We start from the raw sequence: 19,886 nt of genomic DNA, 5'->3' as shown, positions 1-19,886 counted from the left end.
CTATACATAAACCTACCGTAGGCTGCCAAGGCATAAGAGTTATAAATTAATATTTAATTAGGAGATTATCATTTTGACAAATGGCTTAAATACACAAAACCATATCCACACTGCTGCGGCAGGCCATCTTTTCTCCCGTATTTTAGAATGAAAAAGTTGGCAACCTTATAGATAACCCAACCATACCGTGCCCAAGCGCAATTTTCCCCACTTCCAAGGTTTTTACGAAGGCAGATGAAAGGGGCGGAGTCGTCCATTTGACGTCTCTCATTTTGAACAGCGCTCTGATGCGTTTGCGATCATACTTGTCCAAACAGGCTTTGGGGGTCAAACGTGCTCAGGCGCAGTTTGGTTGGGATAATGTGAGCGCGCCCTAAAAACACCATTATTTCATTTGATTAGTCATTTCAGCTACTGAGCATGCAAACATGTTGTCAAGCGCCTCATGTGACTTCATCAATCTTTATTGATTAATGATTGGTTATTTGAACTGGAGGGCGGGACTTCCATCGCCAGAGCGGCCATATTGATCTTTGCATTGTCCCCTATTCATATTAATAGGAGTGCATGGTTCTTTAAAGTTCTCCGGTGTCCTTTATTTGTGAAGTGTGTGTTGATTTGGACAGAATAAACGATAATAATTTTCAGCAGTCTGTTATCTGTCTGATTGAATCCAAGCGGGTTTGTTCTAACTTGGGAAAACAATGTTTTTGCTACTTGGCTTCATTCAAACTCCACTGCGTCTCAAATGTGTGTTTGGCAGCAGTATTTGGACGGTCGTTCACTGGAAACAGCACTTTTGATTTAGACGACGAGCAGATGGCTGTAAGGAGATTGCTTTCATGTTAAGAAATGACTTTCCTTCTTTTGTGTGGCCTGCAAACGGAAGATTATTTTAATGCAAGCGTTCTTTGTGTTGTTACCGTGTAGGGGAGGGTGAAATACTGGAACAGCAGAGAAATCTCGACCGCGATTGGTTCGGTTTTATTCAAGAAACCTGTTAGCAAATTTATAGAGGAGTTAGAGAAAACATGACTGCTCTACAGGTCATGTTTTATTTCACATTTGTCTCAAATGTTTTTCTCTTCATAAAAGACACTTTCCGTTGAACCTCATTACTGTCTAGCTGCAGAGACATATTAAAGAGATTTTTCTCTGGGTTATAAATGACTCTCAAGTTTATTTTTTGAGCATGTGTCATAATGTAAAAACCAAAATGTTGATCGACAGTCAAAATGGGTTTCAGTTTGAATGGTTTGAGCAGTCAGTATCACCTTCTGAGTCGTTTTGAACGTGAGATGAGATAGCTGCCTGTGATTGGCCGGTTTGAGTGTTTGTGTTGTGATGTGTTTGAAATGAAAGTAACACGATTGGCCTTCGTTACTTTCGCTTTGAGTGTGAATGTGATTGACAGGGACTGAAACGCTGATCCAAGCGATATGTTTGCACGTGCAGAGAGATCAAATGAGACCAAACGTTCACGTTTTATTCACTGTACCGCATACAGTAATACCGCAGTAAAATCAGAACACCTTAGCAACTGTAGCAGAGCCCTGGCAACCACCACTAGATCTAGATGAAGACTTATTTTTGCATATTCAAAATAGATTAATCTAGTTTCTTGTTCTTTCATTGGTTTACAAACACAGCTCTTGGAGGTTTGTGAGGACGTTGTGTTCTTCACAGAATTCGGCTGTTGTGTGATGACATCATCAGTCACATGACTCCATCACTCAATCTCTTTACATATGAAGACCTTCATCATCATATAGAGCTCAGATACTCAATATGTGTCTGTGTGTGTATTTGTGTGCGTCTGAGTGTTTGTGCGTCTTTAAATATATGTGTGTGCATCTGTGAGTGTCTGTGAGTGTTTGTGCATCTGTGAGTGTGTGTGCATTTGTGAGTGTGAGTGTCTGTGTATGTTTGTGCAACTGTGAGTGTGTGTGTCTGTGTGTGTTTGTGCATCTGTGAGTGTGTATGCAATTGTGAGTGTGCGTGCATTTGTGAATGTGTGTGCGTCTGTGTGTGTGTTTTTGGATCTGTGAGTGTGTGTGCGTCTGTGGGCATCTGTGTGTGTGTGTGTTTTTGCATCTGTGTGTGTGTCTGTGTGAGTGCATCTGTGTGTGCATCTGTGTGTGTTTGTGCATGTGTGAGTGTATGTTTGTGTAGGTGCGTCTTTGTGTGTTTGTGCATCTGTAAGTGTGTGTCTGTGTGAGTGCGTCTGTGTGTGTTTGTGCATCTGTGAGTTTGTGTTCATGTGTGCATGTGTCTGTGTGTATTTGTGCATCTGTAAGTGTGTGTGTGTGTGTGTGTGTGTGTGTGTGTGTGTGTGTGTGTGTGTGTGTGTGTGTGTGTGTGTGTGTGTGTGTGTGTGTGTGTGTTTCAGGGCTTCAAATTAGGATAACAGGAAAATGGGGGTGGGGGTGCTATTTAACAGAACACCTGCACTACAATACTTGTGCTTCTTTAAAGCTCTCTCTCTCACACACACACAGTCACGGCATCACAAATACACACACACAGACACATGCACACACACAAAGCAGTAATACAATTGTCCTTATTTCCATAATGAGCTGGAGTCTGTGTTGGATGCGAGGACTCATGTTTTTTTTCAACACTGATGATGATGATGATGATGTTTCTCTGTGCAACACAATCAGAGATGTTCAGCATCATAGATGTTTAACTAGTGCTTTACACAAACATACACACAAACATGGACTAGTGTTGTTTTTATATGCGTTTAAAAATAATATTACACAATCACATTAAAGCTCACACACACACATGTGCATCATTTTTTGTCTAGTATTTTATGCATTATACTAATATTAGCGTTATGTTCTGCAATTTTATTAAACCTCCGTCTTGACATTTTGTGTTGTGTGCATTTGTGAAGCTGCTTCACAGAGCTGTCTTGCAGTGTTGCCATGTCCACATCTTTTTTTGGGCTTACATACTGTACTATAGTTGTGGTGCTTAACCGGTTTTGGCTCATGAAGTTTTTTCTGCACCGCACAACCTGAAGACATTTTCACCTTCTAAGCATTTATTATAAGTGAGACTTAAATAAATACTGTACGCAGAGTTTCTGTAAATGCGGTTGTGTGTGTGTACAGACAGGATTAAGCATTAAAGGTGAAGTGACAACCGAATTTAGCTGCAGTGTGTACAAGGCCAATATGCTTTTTTCAGTCCATAATTGCAGCTTAATCTCTGGCCAATGTCATTTGCATTGTAATAATATCTAATATTCAAAATGCACATTTGCATTGCAGCCGTGCTTTTCTCTTTGATGCCTTCCACTTTTGTTTATTTATAGCTTTGCATTGCATAAAAAAATGAATAGACTATTAGCGGTTTTCATACATGTGTGTGTTCTCTCAGTTCTCTGTTGAACGCTGCATGGCTGTCGCATTGCAAAATGTTAAGGGGTAAATGTAATCCATTTGGTTGGGTAAAGGAAATCGAGAAATGTGATTGGCTGATGGTATCTGTCAAAGGTATTGGTAATTGGCTGATAAATGTCCTTTATTTGAATGATTGATTGATTGTTACTTATACTTATTTTGAATCATTTGAATTTTCTTAATGCAATTTCAATTTGATTTATTTTTACTTCACATTAGATGTTGTAATGTTGTGATTTATCTTGCATGGTTTGGTTTGGTTTGGTTTAAAAGTATTTGAGAGATTGTTTGTGTTTGTTTCTGTCGTGTAAGAAACCAACTAACAGGAACTTTGCTAATGCACTTCCTCCTAATACTTGTGCCAACTGCTAAATGTGTGATGGTGTGGTTTCATTTTAACCATTTCACTTTCTGTAAACTTTTATAAAATTCATGTTATTAAACTTCCAGTCAAACGATGCACCTTAACCTCATTCTGCTCGATCAGAAAACCTCCCCTCAGATCGGTCCTTGCCCACGGTTTACAGTAAAGTTTGCTAAAAATGACAAATTGATTACGGACACGTGCGGCGGTTAACAGGAAAACACAAGGCGCAGAAAACCCCGAGTTTGTTGCTAAGTTTAGCAGCTACACGGAGAGATACGAATCAAGAGAAAACGCATGACAATATCCCTGCGATCCCTTCGGTCGGACCGAGACCTGTCTGTCAGCAATAAATACATGTCTGTAGATTCACCTGATTCAGAGTCATATAAAGATTCAGTCCAATCATTGTGTGTGTGTTTGGCACAGTCTCTTGTGTGAATCATTAGATGTTGGATTACTCCGATTCCCAAACCCAGACTGCCAAATCTCCTGCAGGGAGTGTTTCCTCTGACAAGCCTCGCACACAGCCGGAGCGACGACATTACACACACACACACATACACACAGCAGACACACAAACACGACAGGATCAGGCCAGCGTGACTGACTGAAATCAGTTCAGATGTCATTATACCTGCTGTGCTCGATATGTTATTAGTGCTATTTAAGATAAACATCACTATTACTGATGCTCATAGTTTACTTTAGAGATTTGACACTGACCTTAAACCACAATACAGTAAGATAGCAGAATATCATTGAGAATTAGGCGTGAGGTTTGTTGGCTTGGGCCAGTAAACCACCTTCAGGTAACATAACACACCTGTAGGGAAGAGAGGGACACAAAGTAACGCTATTTGGCTCTATTATTCAAAATAAATTTAAGTTAGACGAATCATTTTATTACACAATCAACACACACATCTTTGCTACAAATGAACACTTAAAGTTGTTTGTGGGATATACCGTTATTGTACAATTACAACGAAAGTGACAGGAGTGCAAATGTTACCCCATAGGTGGGGTTCACATGTGCAGTGTGATTCATAAGAACATTTGTGTTGCCAAAAAGTTTCTATGTAGATTAGAAAAAGTTCTTTAGACCAATAAATAATTTTTTTTTCTTGCATGTTCAAACACCATTTACAAAAATCGTTTTTAATGTAAATGTTATTTATGTGTGAAGCTTTTATTGTTTGTGTAATGATGATGAGTGAGTTTCATGTGCTTCTGAGACTGAAGGTCTTGTTTGGTCTGTTTTTCTTTCTTCTTCTTCATCTCTGTCTCTGTCCATCTCTACAGAACAGATACAGTGTAGGAGATCGAGGTGTTAGACTGTACAGCGCTTTACCGGTGAGACCTGACCCTGAGGGAAAACGACTGCCCTCTGTAGGGGTGAGAACAACCCCTCTATACCTCTCTCTCTCTCTCTTTTTGTCTTTAGCTCTGTCCCAAAACCTTAAGCTTGAACCCTAAACCAACACACCTGAAGAAGCTATTTAAAATGTACAGGATTATTTGAAAATGACAGGCATGTGTGTTCGATTAGGGTTGGAACTGAGCTTTGTAGGACACTGAGCCTTATCGTCTGCCTATAGTACCTATGTGACCCTGGATCACAAAACCATAAGTCATAAGTCGCACAGGTATATTTGTAGCAATAGCCAAAAATACATTTTATAGGTTAAAATTATACATTTTTAATGGCAAAATTCCATGAATATATTTTATACATTTTCTCACACTGCAAAATATCTAAAAATTCTTAAATTAAGATGTTTTTTTCTTGATGAGCAAAACGACACAAAAAAATAAGTCTAGTTTTTAGACCAAAAAAATCAAATTTAAGTGATTTTGTGCATATTTTTGGTCTAAAAACTAGACTTATTTTCTTGGGTTGTTTTGCTCATCAAGAAAAAGCATCTTAATTTAAGAATTTTTAGATATTTTTACTTAAAACAAGGCAAAAATACTAAGAACATTTTTTTCTTGAAAATCATTTTTGCAGTGCAAAAATGTATTTATCATTAGAATTATGTGTTGCTAAGAACTTAATCTGGACAACTTTCTCAATATTTTCCATAGATTTTCAAATAGTTGTATATCGGCCAAATATTGTCTTATCCTAACAAACCAAACCAACAACCATCAATGAAAAGCTTATTTATTCAGCTTTCAGAGGATGTATAAATTAGAGTTTGACCGATAGTGGATTTTACCGATAACTAGGTTGGTCCATACTTGCCGATAACCGATTAATCGGCCAATAGTTTTTCAAATGAATAATGGATAAAACAAACATAGCGCTTAAAGCTGAAATGTATTACAAAAAAATATATGAATTATATTAATAGTATTGCAGTAAATACTCCCACTGGTAGCATTGGAATGAATAAATGTCTATTAGATGTGTAGTCTTGTACTTTATTTGCTTTAGTTTTAACACAAATCAAAATAACAAAAGATGTATTGCAGTGATGATAAAAAAGAACTGAAACCACATTTTGATTCGTTGGATATCATAGTCGACAGCTTTCTCTTGTTATTAACTTAAAATATGGATAAATCATGGATAAAAGTAACCAGCTGAATATAAACTAATTGATATATGGTAACAATATATGGTAATTATCATGACATTTTGGTTAGATTTATCTGCGTGTATTTTTGTGTAACTGTTTGAGGTATTAGTAATATTAACGTCAGTCAGCCTTGACAACAAACTGTTCACAATGATATGAAGTATCGGACGCAACTCAGAACAACTATCGGCACAGATTTTTGCTGATGACCGATTGTTCTACCAATTAACCGATTAATCGGCAAAAACGATTAATCGGTCTACATCTGGTATAAATCTCAATTTCAATTTCAAACATTGACCCTTATGACTGGTTTTGTGGTCCAGGGTCACATATGACTGAATGACTTTTAAGACATCATAATATCAACAAAAAGTCAATATAGTGACTGATTTTGAACAACTAACAGAAGCAACAACCTGAGCGAGTACAACAGAGATTTTACTTACAGTGTGTAGATGTTGTTTGAAAATAAAGCATTACTCTATAATATTATACAGCACAGGACATTAATGCTTCAAATAGTTTATTTATGCATTTATTTATTCATTCATCATGGATAAAAGTAACCAGCTGAATATAAACTAATTGATATATGGTAACAATATATGGTAATTATCATGACATCAAACATTTTGGTTAGATTTATCTGCGTGTATTTTTGTGTATCGTTTGAGGTATTAGTAATATTAACGTCAGTCAGCCTTGACAACAAACTGTAGTCAGCAAATTAATTACTTCACAATGATATGAAGTATCGGACGCAACTCAGAACAACTATCGGCACCGATTAATCGGCAAAAACGATTAATCGGTCTACATCTGGTATAAATTTCAATTTCAAACATTGACCCTTATGACTGGTTTTGTGGTCCAGGGTCACATATGACTGAATGACTTTAAGACATCATAATATCAACAAAAAGTCAATATAGTGACTGATTTTGAACAACTAACAGAAGCAACAACCTGAGCGAGTACAATAGAGATTTCACTCACAGTGTGTTGATGTTGTTTGGATAATAAAGCATTACTCTATAATATTATACAGCACAGGACATTAATGGTTCAAATAGTTTATTTATGCATTTATTTATTCATTCGTCTTAGCTTTGTCTGCCATATTGGATGGCTTTTGTATCACTGAGCTCATAATCAGAATGCATTCTGGGATTGCTGAATCTGTTAAAGATACATTTGATCTTACGTAACAGCATAATCTAGCTTAGAAAAAAACTTGCATTAGTAGTCTTACTATAAAAAATATATAATTAGGTAGAAAACCTGCTAGATTTTGTAATATAGCTTTTTTGCATTGCTTCTTTTATTTTCTCGACAGCGCCCCCTGTTATCTGTGGCTCTGTCTGTTTTTGGTGGTTTTGTGGTTTTCAGCGTCACATGATGAACCGTGAGCCCAACAGTTCTGACACGTCCACATAGGGCCACACTTCACACCCGACAATACCTCCTACACACACTGAAAAGTCAAGATAAAAGAAATTGGTGGTACATGACCAAATACCATAGTACTCTAGAATTACCATACTCATGTGCCATCTTAACATGACAGTACAAGGTACTTCAATAATGACCACAATCTTTTTGGGACTTTTTTGTTAGTCACTATCTGATCACGTGATTATTTCTGTGTTAACTTCTCATATACAGAATACAGTTTGTGCAAATCATTTCTGAAAACCAAAATGAGTCTTAAAGAGTTTGATGAGAGTTTTGCACATTGTGAAGGTCATTGAAATGTGAATGTGTATCGTCACATTCGTAGCTGTTGTAATATATTACTAAAAAAACAATACTGTGTGTAGTGAGGATGAACATAAATACATACAGAGATTAAAAAGCTTTTTAAAGAGCAGGCAGCAGACATCAGTTTAATTCTGCACATGCACACAATGTTTGCAGCTGAGCAGTCACTGGTTTTGTCTGCACAAACAAAGCGATTGTTTGCAATGATGCACACGCACATACAAACACACACATATAAAGAGGATGACTCACTAACAAATATGAGCACGTTTGACTCACAATTACCCAAGTTTCCTTTCTCACTTTCCGTTACTTGAAAGGACATTTATATTTAACATAACAAAATAACATCGACTCACTGGAACATCTAGACGAGAAAAAAAACACACGTTTAAACTGTGAGTTTATCTACACAGCACATAAAGTAAGCATTTGGGGGAAAACCTGATTATGAATTCTCTAAAGGACATGATTTTGCATGACACATTTGAAACTAATGAACGGTTAATGATCAGTCTATGCAAAATGATTTTAAACAATTCAAAGAGTCACGAAGATCAAAATCTGTCATTGTTGGAAAAAAGAGAAAACTTAATGTGTTTATTAAACGTATTTCATTATTCTTCAGTTAGTTAAAGTTTCATCCCAGCGTCTTGACAACTTCATAAATAAATCTAGAGAAGAAAAACACATTTTTACAATGCCCAGGGTTCTGACGAGTCGTCTAAAAAAAGACGTGAAAGTTCTTTGGCTGAGTTTTCCGGATGCGCGCGTACATTTACATATGAATGGTTTTAAAATTATCTGCCTTGTATCGAGCGTCTCCTCAGCAGTCTTTAAGAAGTCTAACCAAACCGTGGCATGATGGTTGAGCTCAGAAGAACCACTTTAACAGTTCTGAGAGGAAACGTGCCGTTTCTCCTCTGCCCCGTGCGTCAGGTGTTGCGGTGAGGGGAAAGAGCGAGGTTTTGGCTCTTTGTTCGGTATCTTTATATCTCCACACACAGGGTTCAGTTAAAAGTTGGTTCAGTTAAACATCCGCTCACTTGCTAAAATAACCAACCCCCCCACACACACAAACACCCACCTTTACCTTTCTGCTTCCTCTGGAAGTGAACAACACATACACATAGTTAAAGGGGTTTATTTCTCTTAAAACCACCAGTAATTCTTTTTGTATCTCAGTTTGCATTAACACTGGGACTTTTGCATTTCGGTCGATCTCCCCTCGTACTTTTTTCTGCTTACAGGTTTCTCTTTAAGACCTGAAGTTGAGATATTAAATAGATATCGTTTTGTCTTTCTTTTGGGAATATTTGCCACATGGTGCCATTTAATCTCTAAGCCAAATGTTAAGCGCACAAGGACGCGCCTGGCGATGTTAAACCCTCTGAAGGGACGGCAGGATTAACCAAATGAGATCTCAGATTTCCCGCCTCTGTTAAATATGCGCTAATGTAATGTTTTCATGCTAGCTCCCACGAGAGCGTGTAATCCAGAAAACGCCGCGAACGACAAACTAGCAATATCAATCTATGCCAATTTGTGGCCGTTTTCAAAATGGGTTCTGACCTCTCTAATCCTGGTTTTATAATCTTGTGTGATTTATAGGCATCTCAATGGCATTAACAGCTTTCGAGGGAGGAGATTTATTACAATGAACGTCCTGTTTTAATCTATATCTTAGTCCATATGAAGTGCATGCACGAAACGTTTTACTTTTGTAACATGACACATTTCCTGAATTAAACAAAATATTCAGTAAGTAAATAAGTTGGACCTATTTTTATGTTATGACCCCGTAAGGGGCCATGGGCCCTGCTAAAAAAACAATAAAACCATTACAAAAAATTCGAATGGTTTCCATTAAAATACCAATAGGAACCATTAACTATTATCATTAAAACCACTACACAATAGTGTGTTTTGGACCATATTCCATTATAACCAATACATAGAACCAATACATACCATTAGAGACCAACAAAGACCAATACACTGTATTGTGTTTTGGGCCAGTAGAACCAATAAAATTCCCAATAAAACCAATAAAACCAATAGAATTTTTGTGATGGTGTCTATATTTTTTTAGTAGGGGGTGTGGTCTAACATTCAAATATTGACATTTAAAAAGAAACAGGTGATGTACAAAGAATGACAGTGCAATTATTTATTATATATTAAAAACGCAAGTGTGTTTTACAGTGATGTACATAAGGGGAAAAATGCTATACACTATTTACAAAATACGTATACAATAAAGAGGGATTACGGGCAGCGCCAAACGAAAAAAAAAACGAACTTTTTATATGTCCTCTAAACTAACTACATGAAAATGTATTTAGAATAAGAAAAAGTCTGTGATGCCCTACAGTACTTAACATTCGTACGATTAAACAGGAATTGATTGACAGCTGTTGAAGGATTTGAATCATGGCAGCTTGTTGATGTGTCAGGAAAATGAAAGTTGTCTGTTTTTATTTGGAAAAGCGACTGATAAATCACAACATTATGTACTGTATGTCAATATTTCGATTTGTTATCTTTAAAACACGATTCAAACAGTATAATTGTCGATTGGCTCTATAATGAAAATAAGTTGTAAAAAGCTTTTTTCAATATCTTTCTAAATCTTGTATTGCATACACAGTGTGAGTGTTTGTTTGTATTCAGTATCTGACATGTGAAATTGTCCAGTAAAATACTAGCAGAATAAACATTCAATTTATAATTTCAGTACAATACAGTAAACTACTTGTTATTAATGCTTTCGTTTATCTGAATGCACAAATCATCTAACGTTCTTATTCGCTGATCTGTGTTGTGTTTGATTGACACACAAACATTGTTTAATGACTTTCCGTTTGTGTGCATTATCGTGGCACGTTGTATATTTAATTCTTCTTCGTTCGCCGCTCGTTATCTTCTGGCACAAATCTGACAGATTCCCACTTTCTCCCTCTTCCTTTATTTCTTCTTCTCGTTTTCTTTGCGGCCTGATTCGGAGAGACTTGCATAGTCAATTACGTTAGAGTTTGAGAGATGGAGCGTGCTGGAGTTGCCATATTTTTGTATGATATTAATATTTCATAAGTGCCATTCTCTGCTGAATATCAGAGAGAGAGAGAAAGAGAGAGAGCCTATTAGATTCAGCACTGCAGAATATTATTCATTCTCCCGAGCAGACGAGCAACTTCCGTCATTATTTCTGCCGTTCCCGATTTCTGTCGGATTGTGGCGTGGTTCGGGCGACAACCAAACTGTTTGAAATGTTCGGTCCGAGTTAGTTTGCCGATTGTATTTGTTGCCAGACTGCAGTGAGTGAAATAGAAATAATTTTTTTTTACAAATCTTCAAAGTCGTTGTAAAATAGCTGTAAAGGCACACATGTGACTGCACATTCAGGAATGCAAACTACTCACCTTTAGACTCATTTCACCTTTTTGGAAGCTACTTGTTCGTTAAAGTTCATTTTAACCATAAAAACACCAAAAAAAGTATAAACAAAAGCATTAGCAATTTTTAATATCTAAATCATTTCACATCTGTCTTGCTGTTTTCCCCCTCATAAGTTTGCACCCCTATATTAATGCAGAAAAATGACTACGTTGTCTGACAAGTGCAAGCAGTCAAATAGCTTTTTTATTATTACTAATATAGCAAACTTATTGATTATTCATTGATCATCATAACACTATGTAATGCAGATTATGAAAAAAGCATCTTGAGGTTGTGCAATCATTTTTTTTACCCATGGTAAAAATTAACAGGCTTTTTTGTGTTTTTATTTCTGCATTATGTCATGGTTGAAACTTTCCAAATATGTGACACTTCTGTCAATGTCAGTGGTTGTTTTTTTTAGTGAAACACACCCATACAGTACAGTGTTGTATATACACACATGCATGCACACGCAGATGTATGAATGTAGTCTGCAGGTTTTTCTGAAATTCAAATGTAAAAAGAGTCTCTGTCTCTCTCTGCCATCTATTAGTGCACTGTAAATATAACATGAGCTCGGGATATTACTGGTTGTACGTGTGCACGTGTGTGTGTGTGTGTTATTATTTTATTCCAGTCTTTCTTGTTTATTGCTATTGCACATGACCTACTTCCAGCTCTCCGTAGTCAGTACGGATCACTCAGACGTGCCCTTCATCTCCACGCTCGTCCCCGCAGAACAATTACACGGCAAAAGGCCCAAATGGAGATGTTTGCACTAAATAACACGTGTGTAATTAAGCGCTAATGAGCTCTTGTCAATGTGGAATGTGCAATTAGACTGCTAATAGAAACGTCTGGCGTTTGGGAGAGAGAGAGAGAGAGAGATGAGGTGGTGGGGTGCATGAGGACAGGGCCAATATGTTCAGTAAGCTGTATGCTGGGCACAGTATACATACTACAGTGAATTATTAACACAGCACACTGTATACTCTATCCCACAATGCAATGCACTCATCTTAGCCCTCTATTCCTATTCAGCAGACACTTTAATCCAAAGCAACTCTTAGTGCATCACAAGATATACATTTTTATCAGTATGTGTGTTCCCTGGGTTCGAACCCATGACCTTTTGCTCTACTAATGCAATGCTCTACCACTGAGCTATACAGTCAGGAGCACAATCTGGAAACAATTGTGACATCATTTTAACAGCAGTACATTTTTGAAATAACAGGAAAGTGCACGACAAAGCATTTGAATGTAATTTAAACATCATCTGTCTCCATGCAGAGAAGATAAAGAGCTAAGAGACATCACGTCACATAAGGGATTAAATGAATGTTTCTTTCACTATATATTCACCTGAACACACATACACACCTTATTATTGTTACATGAAGGATGCCACACAGCTGTATGAGGAGAAACTCACTGTTACACATTAACATCATATACCGTAGATTCACTGATGGAGAGACGTGAGACACAGAGACTTTAGCAAGTAACCCTAGCAACCACCCACCACACCTTATACAGTACCATGTAATCCTGGTAAAAACTATGGTTACCACGGTAAGATAAAGCTACTGTGAATGCTGTATGTCTGGCAAAATAACTCATGTAGTTAATGAAGTAAATACAAATGTGGCATTAATTGTATAAGAATACATTTGTCATGAGCATAAGTGTCATCACGGTGAAAGAAATATGATCTGCGGATAAGAGAGAAAAATCCTCTATTATACATCCACAACACACACAAACACACGCACGCGCGCGCACACACACACACACACACAGAAACGCACTGCCAAAGGGTATAATTTGTGTAGATGTCTATAGTCTGCTTTTGGATATATTTGCATGTTAATTAGGGAAGGCCTTTAGATATGCTTGTGCATTTCGTCAAGAAGACCATAAACAAAATGATCATAGCTGCCTTTAACTGTGTGTGTGTGTTTGTGTGTGTTTTTTTGTGTGTGTGTGTGTGTTTGTTTGTGTGTGTGTGTGTGTTTGTACGTGTGTGTGTGTGTGTGTTTGTACGTACGTGTGTGTGTGTGTGTTTGTACGTGTGTGTGTGTGTGTGTGTACGTGTGTACGCGTGCGCACAGGCAGTGTAATGCTAAAATACTGTATTATTGATGCGGCAGTATGGAATATATAAATGCATGATGGCTCATTAGCTCTTGTGACACACACACACACACACACACACACACACACACACACACACACACACACACACGTATAATATGCATTTGATGTATAAAATGTCAGTGATGTCATCTGAGCATGCTTTTTATGTTTGTGCATAAGATCTGCATTGTGACTCCTTATATTAGCCATTTTTATACTTAAGTTTTATGGTCTTAAATGTAATGTCAGGACTGGCATAAATGTTCACTGCTTTCTTCTCTCTCTTAAAGGGATAGTTCCCACAAAAATGAAAATTGTGTCATTGTTTTCTCATCCTCATGCATCCCAGTATCACGAAATTACGTAAATTTGTGAGTCTTTTTCTTGACACAGACACGCTTTTCCGCCTTTTCCACGCATTTCTAAACGTGTCACTGTCACGTATTTGTTACTCAACTGTTTTGTCCTATTTTCTTACCATTGTCGCTTTGGTTTAGGGTTAGATTTACATAAAATGACATCCTTACCCAAACCCAACTCTAACCCTAACGCCAGGTGACAATGGTTTAAAAATCATAAAATATAAAAAATATAAATCATGAAAAAGGTTGAAACCAATGCTTAAAGTGACTTCCTAACGCAAACACCAAATCTAACCCTAAACCGAAGCGTCAATGGTTTGAAAATAGGACAAAACAGTTGAGTAACAAATACGTGAAAGTGACACGTAAACAGTGTATGCGTTACATGTTCACCCAAAAAGGCGGAAAAACGTGTCATTGTCACGGAAAAGACTCACAAAATTATGTGACTATAGGTACAGAATTTCGTGAAACTGGGTTGCCTCATGCTGTTCTGTATGAATTTCTTTTTTCTGATGAACACAAAAGAAGATATTGAGATAAATGATGAAGAAGATATTTTGATAAATAATGGTAAGCACACATCTGATTGTAACCATTGAAAACAAATATTATGGAAGTATTTTGATAAATGATGAAGAAGATATTTTAATAAATGATGGTAAGCACACAGTTGATGGTACCCATTGAGCTCCATCACATTTGTTTTTCCTACTATGATAGTCAATGGTTACAATCAGCTATGTGCATACCATCATTTATCAAAATATCTTCTTTTGTGTTCATCAGAAAAAAGAAATCCATACAACATGAAGATGAGAAAATGATGACAAATTTTTCATTTTTGGGGAACTATCCCTTTAATTTAACTGTTGACAGTAGTCAGTGGACAAATATAGCATGTAAGTGCAATCTTAGGGGTACCACAGGGGGCGCTATAACAGACACCTGCATAAGCTTGTCTTCTTTTACTTTTAGGTCATTATAGAGCAGCAGATTATAAATAATCATGTTTATATTTTACTTCCTGAATAAAGCAAATGTGTTTTAACTACACAGATGTTAGAAAGACGCTCTATCGCCCCCTTGAGAAGCGAAGTTTATCATGCTCACATATGAACACGTGTACGCGTGTGTGTTGGTTTGTGGGTGTATGTGAGATGTTCTTGTATAATCAATGGTTCTGTATTTCCATCCCCTGCGTTTGCCCATCTAACGTTTATGTCACACATAGACCACATGTGAAATTCCCACAACTGCTTGTATGACTGTCTGCTCAGAGATACAGCAGCTCACATCCATAACCGTACTGTATACAAAGACATAGAAAATAAACCCATAGACACCACACACATCTGTTTGAATTTAATAACAGTGCACTTGAGTGTTAATAACACAATATTTGTTAACAAAGATGTTGTGTAAAATAGAACAGAAAATTTTGTATTTTTTGATACTAAATAAAATATATTTATAATAACTTTTTGGATGTTTTTAACAAAGCTTATCAAAATGCATTCTGTGATTGTGTTCTTACTTTTTATTCTGTGATTGTGTTCTTTACTTTATTCCATTTTCTGTATTGTCTCATATGCAAATCACTTTCCTTTATTTCAGCTGTCTGACCAATCAAACTTTAATCTTCTTTCTCTCTGCCCACAGTTTGATGGTGAAAATATGTACATGAGTGAGAACAACCAAGAGTTTCTCTCCCCGAGTCAGGTAAGATTAAGATTGGATGTTTCAAAGCACAAATATTAAAAGTTGATTTTTCTTTATTTACTTCTCTCTTGTTTTTAAAGGTGCCGTAAAATGCAAAACTGTATTTATTTCGGCATAGATGAATAATAATGTGTTCTGTACATGGTAATGACATATCATGAGCCTTAAACACGATTGTTTCCTCCTCCTTATATTAACCTTGTGCGTGCAAAAGAGCGCTGGAAAACAGTCAATCTCAACATAACACCAACTGTGACGTTACAGTCGAGATGTACACCACAACATTAAATTACACATTAATTAATTACAACATTGTTACAATGCTAAAACAAAGTTGTGACTGCTGAGTTAGCGCTATATGCTAGTTAATGTTATATGCTAGTTAATGCTATATGCTAGTTAATGCTATATGCTAGTTAATGCTATATGTGCTAGATGCTAGTTAATGTTATATGCTAGTTAATGCTATATGCTAACGTTTAGTCTGAAGTTATTCTATTGACGTTACAGTTACGTTTTGCAGGTCCATACTGAAAAAACACAACCTTACCACTCAGAAACATCCATTAACAATCTCCAAACAATTAATTATTCCTCAAAATCTGATACAGACTCAAAGATAAGATCTGTTTACAAACACACAGAGCTACTGAAGGAGCTGCTCTGAGAAACAGCCAATCAGAGCAGAGCTCAACATTATTATTCATGACTCTTTCAAATAAGGTAATAATAGACAATTTCATTATAAAGACAAATCCTAGGGTTGTCAATGGACATGGACAACTGACTCTGGATCATTTTATAATCACATTTTATAAGCACTTAATAAAGCCACAAACCTTCTATGTAGATAAAATAAAAACAATTTAATAGATTATTACAATGCATTCTTTGGCACCTTTAAGGTTTTGAAATCAACATAGACATTTGGTTTTGCTTTTAAAAACATTTTGTTTAAAATTGAAATGTCGTTCTGTTCATGAGAAACATCTGTGATACTGACGGTTTAAACTTTTTCACTTGAGTTAAGGATGTTTGCATTTAAACGTCTTATCGTACAAAACAACAGTGAAAGATTTATACTTCACTATCATTATGAGACTTTTAGAGATAAGAGGCTCAACAGTCTTTAAGATATATTGATTCATTCATTTATCTCTCTCTCTCTCTCTCTCTCTCTCTCTCTCTCTCTCTCTCTGTTTGTGTCCGAACCGCATATTTCCATACTACACAGTAGGCGAAAAGCAGTAGGCAAGGCGAGTAGTATGTCCAAATTTACAGTAGACAAAAAGCATCCGGAAGACCTACTACTTCCGGCAAGATCCCGAAAAGTTCATATGATGGACACTTTACTATCCCGTACTCCCTGGTACAGGAATTATCCAATGAAGAAGAAGAAGGAGATACGTTATTTTATTCAAAAATGTCCAAAAGCAGTAACGCAACTTTATTCAAATGCAAATTGCGCTAGTTTGACGTCATTCCAGGTATCCACTATCTTGTTGTTATGGCGACGTATGTCACGTGATGTATCAACATAGGGGATGTAATATGTCCAAATTCATTCATACTATCTCACCCCTCTCTCCCTCCCTCTCTTTCTCTCTATCTCTCTCTCTCCGTCTCTCTTAGATTCAGTGACAGATAGTGTAATTGAGATTAGCAAAGGAATAATGTGTTATGCATTTTATCATTAAGTGTATTAAAGTAAATTAAGCTATAAATTAAATGTTTATGGATACATTTCTTACCACAGTTAAAGGTTAATTCACACCGATCCAACAAAGGCAAACAAGCTCATTTACTCTAAATTATAATGTCAGTGTTTGTTGAATCAGTATGAATTAACCTGTAGACTCAGAAGTATATTTTTGGTTCTTCAAACAACACTATAAAACAAAACACTTCACATAATTCATTAAACATAACATAAAAATGATTTTATAGTACATTTATTGCCATTTACATACATTTACATTATATTAAATACTTTGAATCATCAGGTTTATTTCCTACACTGAATTTGCTGAAGTCTTTTCAAGACCAAGAGAGTCTAAAATTCAGATATTGTAGATATCTGTGAAGTTTCTATTAATCACCAAACTGCAGAAGTATATTCATGGTGGTGTCAGACATTCGAACCCCAATGCATGTGTTATATGTGTGTGATTCATCTTCATTCTCTTTGATTCTATTCAGAGTCGTTCTAGTCAAAATAAATCATAAAATGATTCTGAATGGCCACACATAAGTCAGTCCATCACACGGCAGCTCTGGTCTCAGATCAGACGTCTCACAGCTCCCAGGAGTCTTAACATTCACATTGACTGAACTGTCCTCTGGTGACCTTTGACCTTGTCTGATTATAGGGGAGAGATCGTCTCCGTTTGGCCCCTAACAAGCCTTCTGCGTGTCCGGGGTCACGGAGGATTGCCACGGTAACCACCGTGAACAAAAGAGTCTGGAGTCTGCTGAGGGTTGACCTCCAGCCAACTGAACCGATCGATAGCGGGCGAACAAGAGTAGAGAGAGAGAGAGAATAGATTGATTACGAAGAAAACCCCTCAATGCCTTTGTGACATCCTGATAATTTTTTATTTTCATCCTCATGGATGAATTCCAATGCGAGATCATATCGATAATAGTTATTAAAGAATTATCTTCCATCAATATTTATCCACCTTTATGTCATTCCAAACCACACATAAGTCATACAGACTAAACCTATAGCAGCATACAGGTTTGAAACGACATGATGATGAGTAAATGATCATTTTTGCATTTGATTGATCTATTAAGCGTGATCTCATTTTGATTTGTATGTTAAATCTTCCTCAACCGCTGTGTCAATTTACTCATCATCTATCGTTTTGAACTTCATCTCTATGTGATTGAGCGGCACAAATGTTAGTCTTTACATTTGCATTATTGGCTGTGGAAAGTAGCTGGGACATTTCTTTAATGCACTTGCTGTTTAAGGATGCAGGAGACGTAGCGGTCAAGATTATAATCTCACTATTAGAGTAACAAGGTTTTATTGATTGCTTCCCAGAGCTTCGGTTGCCAAGTAGTTCTGTGATTAGAAGAACAGGAGAGAAAAGAAGAGAGGAAAACTGTCTGTCTGATACTTCAGATCAGGAGCAATGCTGTTTACTGCTAACACAAGGGTTCAAGAGGATCAGCAGGAGAAAACTGAAAGAGTTGAAACAACACATACTAAAATATGATGTGTTTACGATTAAAACTAACTACAGGACTGTAAGGTGTTGAGTTTTTGTAACAGCTACTGAGCTTGTTTGAGATGCGACTCGCCTCGCCTGAAATTTAGACGAGATCAAGCGGCTGCAGTGAGGGGAGGAGTGAAAAACAGCTGGCAGTCCATTCGATAACAGAAATCGTCAAAGATTGCGTTCGCTTATTTTATCGCGGATCAAATAGATGCAACTGAAATACAAATGAATGAATTTACATGAAGATATTGATAAGGAGAATCAACGAAGGTGAAATGTTCATTACTGGAAAGTAAATTTTGGGATGTATAAATCTAAGTCTAGTGTTAATACAAATTATGTAAAATATAAACCAGTCCTTCCAGAAAACACAGTTTTTTTGTGATTGTTGCGGACAAAAATCCTTGATCGTGCATCACGTTTTCTTAAAAAATGCAATGGAATATGCGGGATATTTATGCGATTTTATGCGATGAAATTGCGCGATCTTGCCAAAATTGCGTGAACTTGCACAATTTTTTTATGTTCACGTTGCGTAATTACGTCACTTCCTAACATTCCCATGACAACAGGGAAAATGCCTGTGCATGTGTGAAGTAAATGCAACACATTGCCTGTGTACGCGTACGAATACATTTTATACTTCACAAGGCGTGCGGGTATGCCCAAGTATAGTTGGGCATTTACCCCTTTAAAACTGGTCTGGGTCAAACTGATCCCACAAGAAAACAAAACTATTTTACAAGGCGGAGAGCGCAATGTGAAATGTACTGTTATCAGAAAAAGTAAGAAGGAAACTCCACCCCTAAATCCATTTTCAATGAGGTGAAAGCTGATCATACTGAAATGTAAAAATGGGGGAG

At 36.8% G+C, this 19,886-nt stretch overlaps 1 protein-coding gene across 6 annotated transcripts in view; it reads left to right on the top strand.

Annotated features, from left to right (window-relative positions):
- The window catches only part of tox2 (TOX high mobility group box family member 2), a 121,655-nt gene that overhangs the window by 44,826 nt on the left and 56,943 nt on the right, over positions 1-19,886 (top strand). For 4 of the 6 annotated variants that reach the window (XM_055213679.2, XM_055213678.2, XM_055213686.2 and 1 more), the window contains exons 2-3: positions 5,086-5,178; positions 15,734-15,793. In XM_055213679.2, coding sequence (XP_055069654.1) covers positions 5,086-5,178; positions 15,734-15,793 — 153 coding nt within the window. The remainder of the gene's footprint in view (positions 1-5,085; positions 5,179-15,733; positions 15,794-19,886) is intronic. The other 2 variants (XM_055213684.2, XM_055213683.2) reach the window with 1 other exon arrangement.

Source organism: Misgurnus anguillicaudatus, chromosome 8 (genome assembly GCF_027580225.2).
Source record: "Misgurnus anguillicaudatus chromosome 8, ASM2758022v2, whole genome shotgun sequence".
Taxonomy (NCBI): Eukaryota; Metazoa; Chordata; class Actinopteri; order Cypriniformes; family Cobitidae; genus Misgurnus; species Misgurnus anguillicaudatus.
The sequence above is the reverse complement of the archived record's forward strand: the minus strand, read 5'-3'. Positions and strand labels throughout refer to the sequence as shown.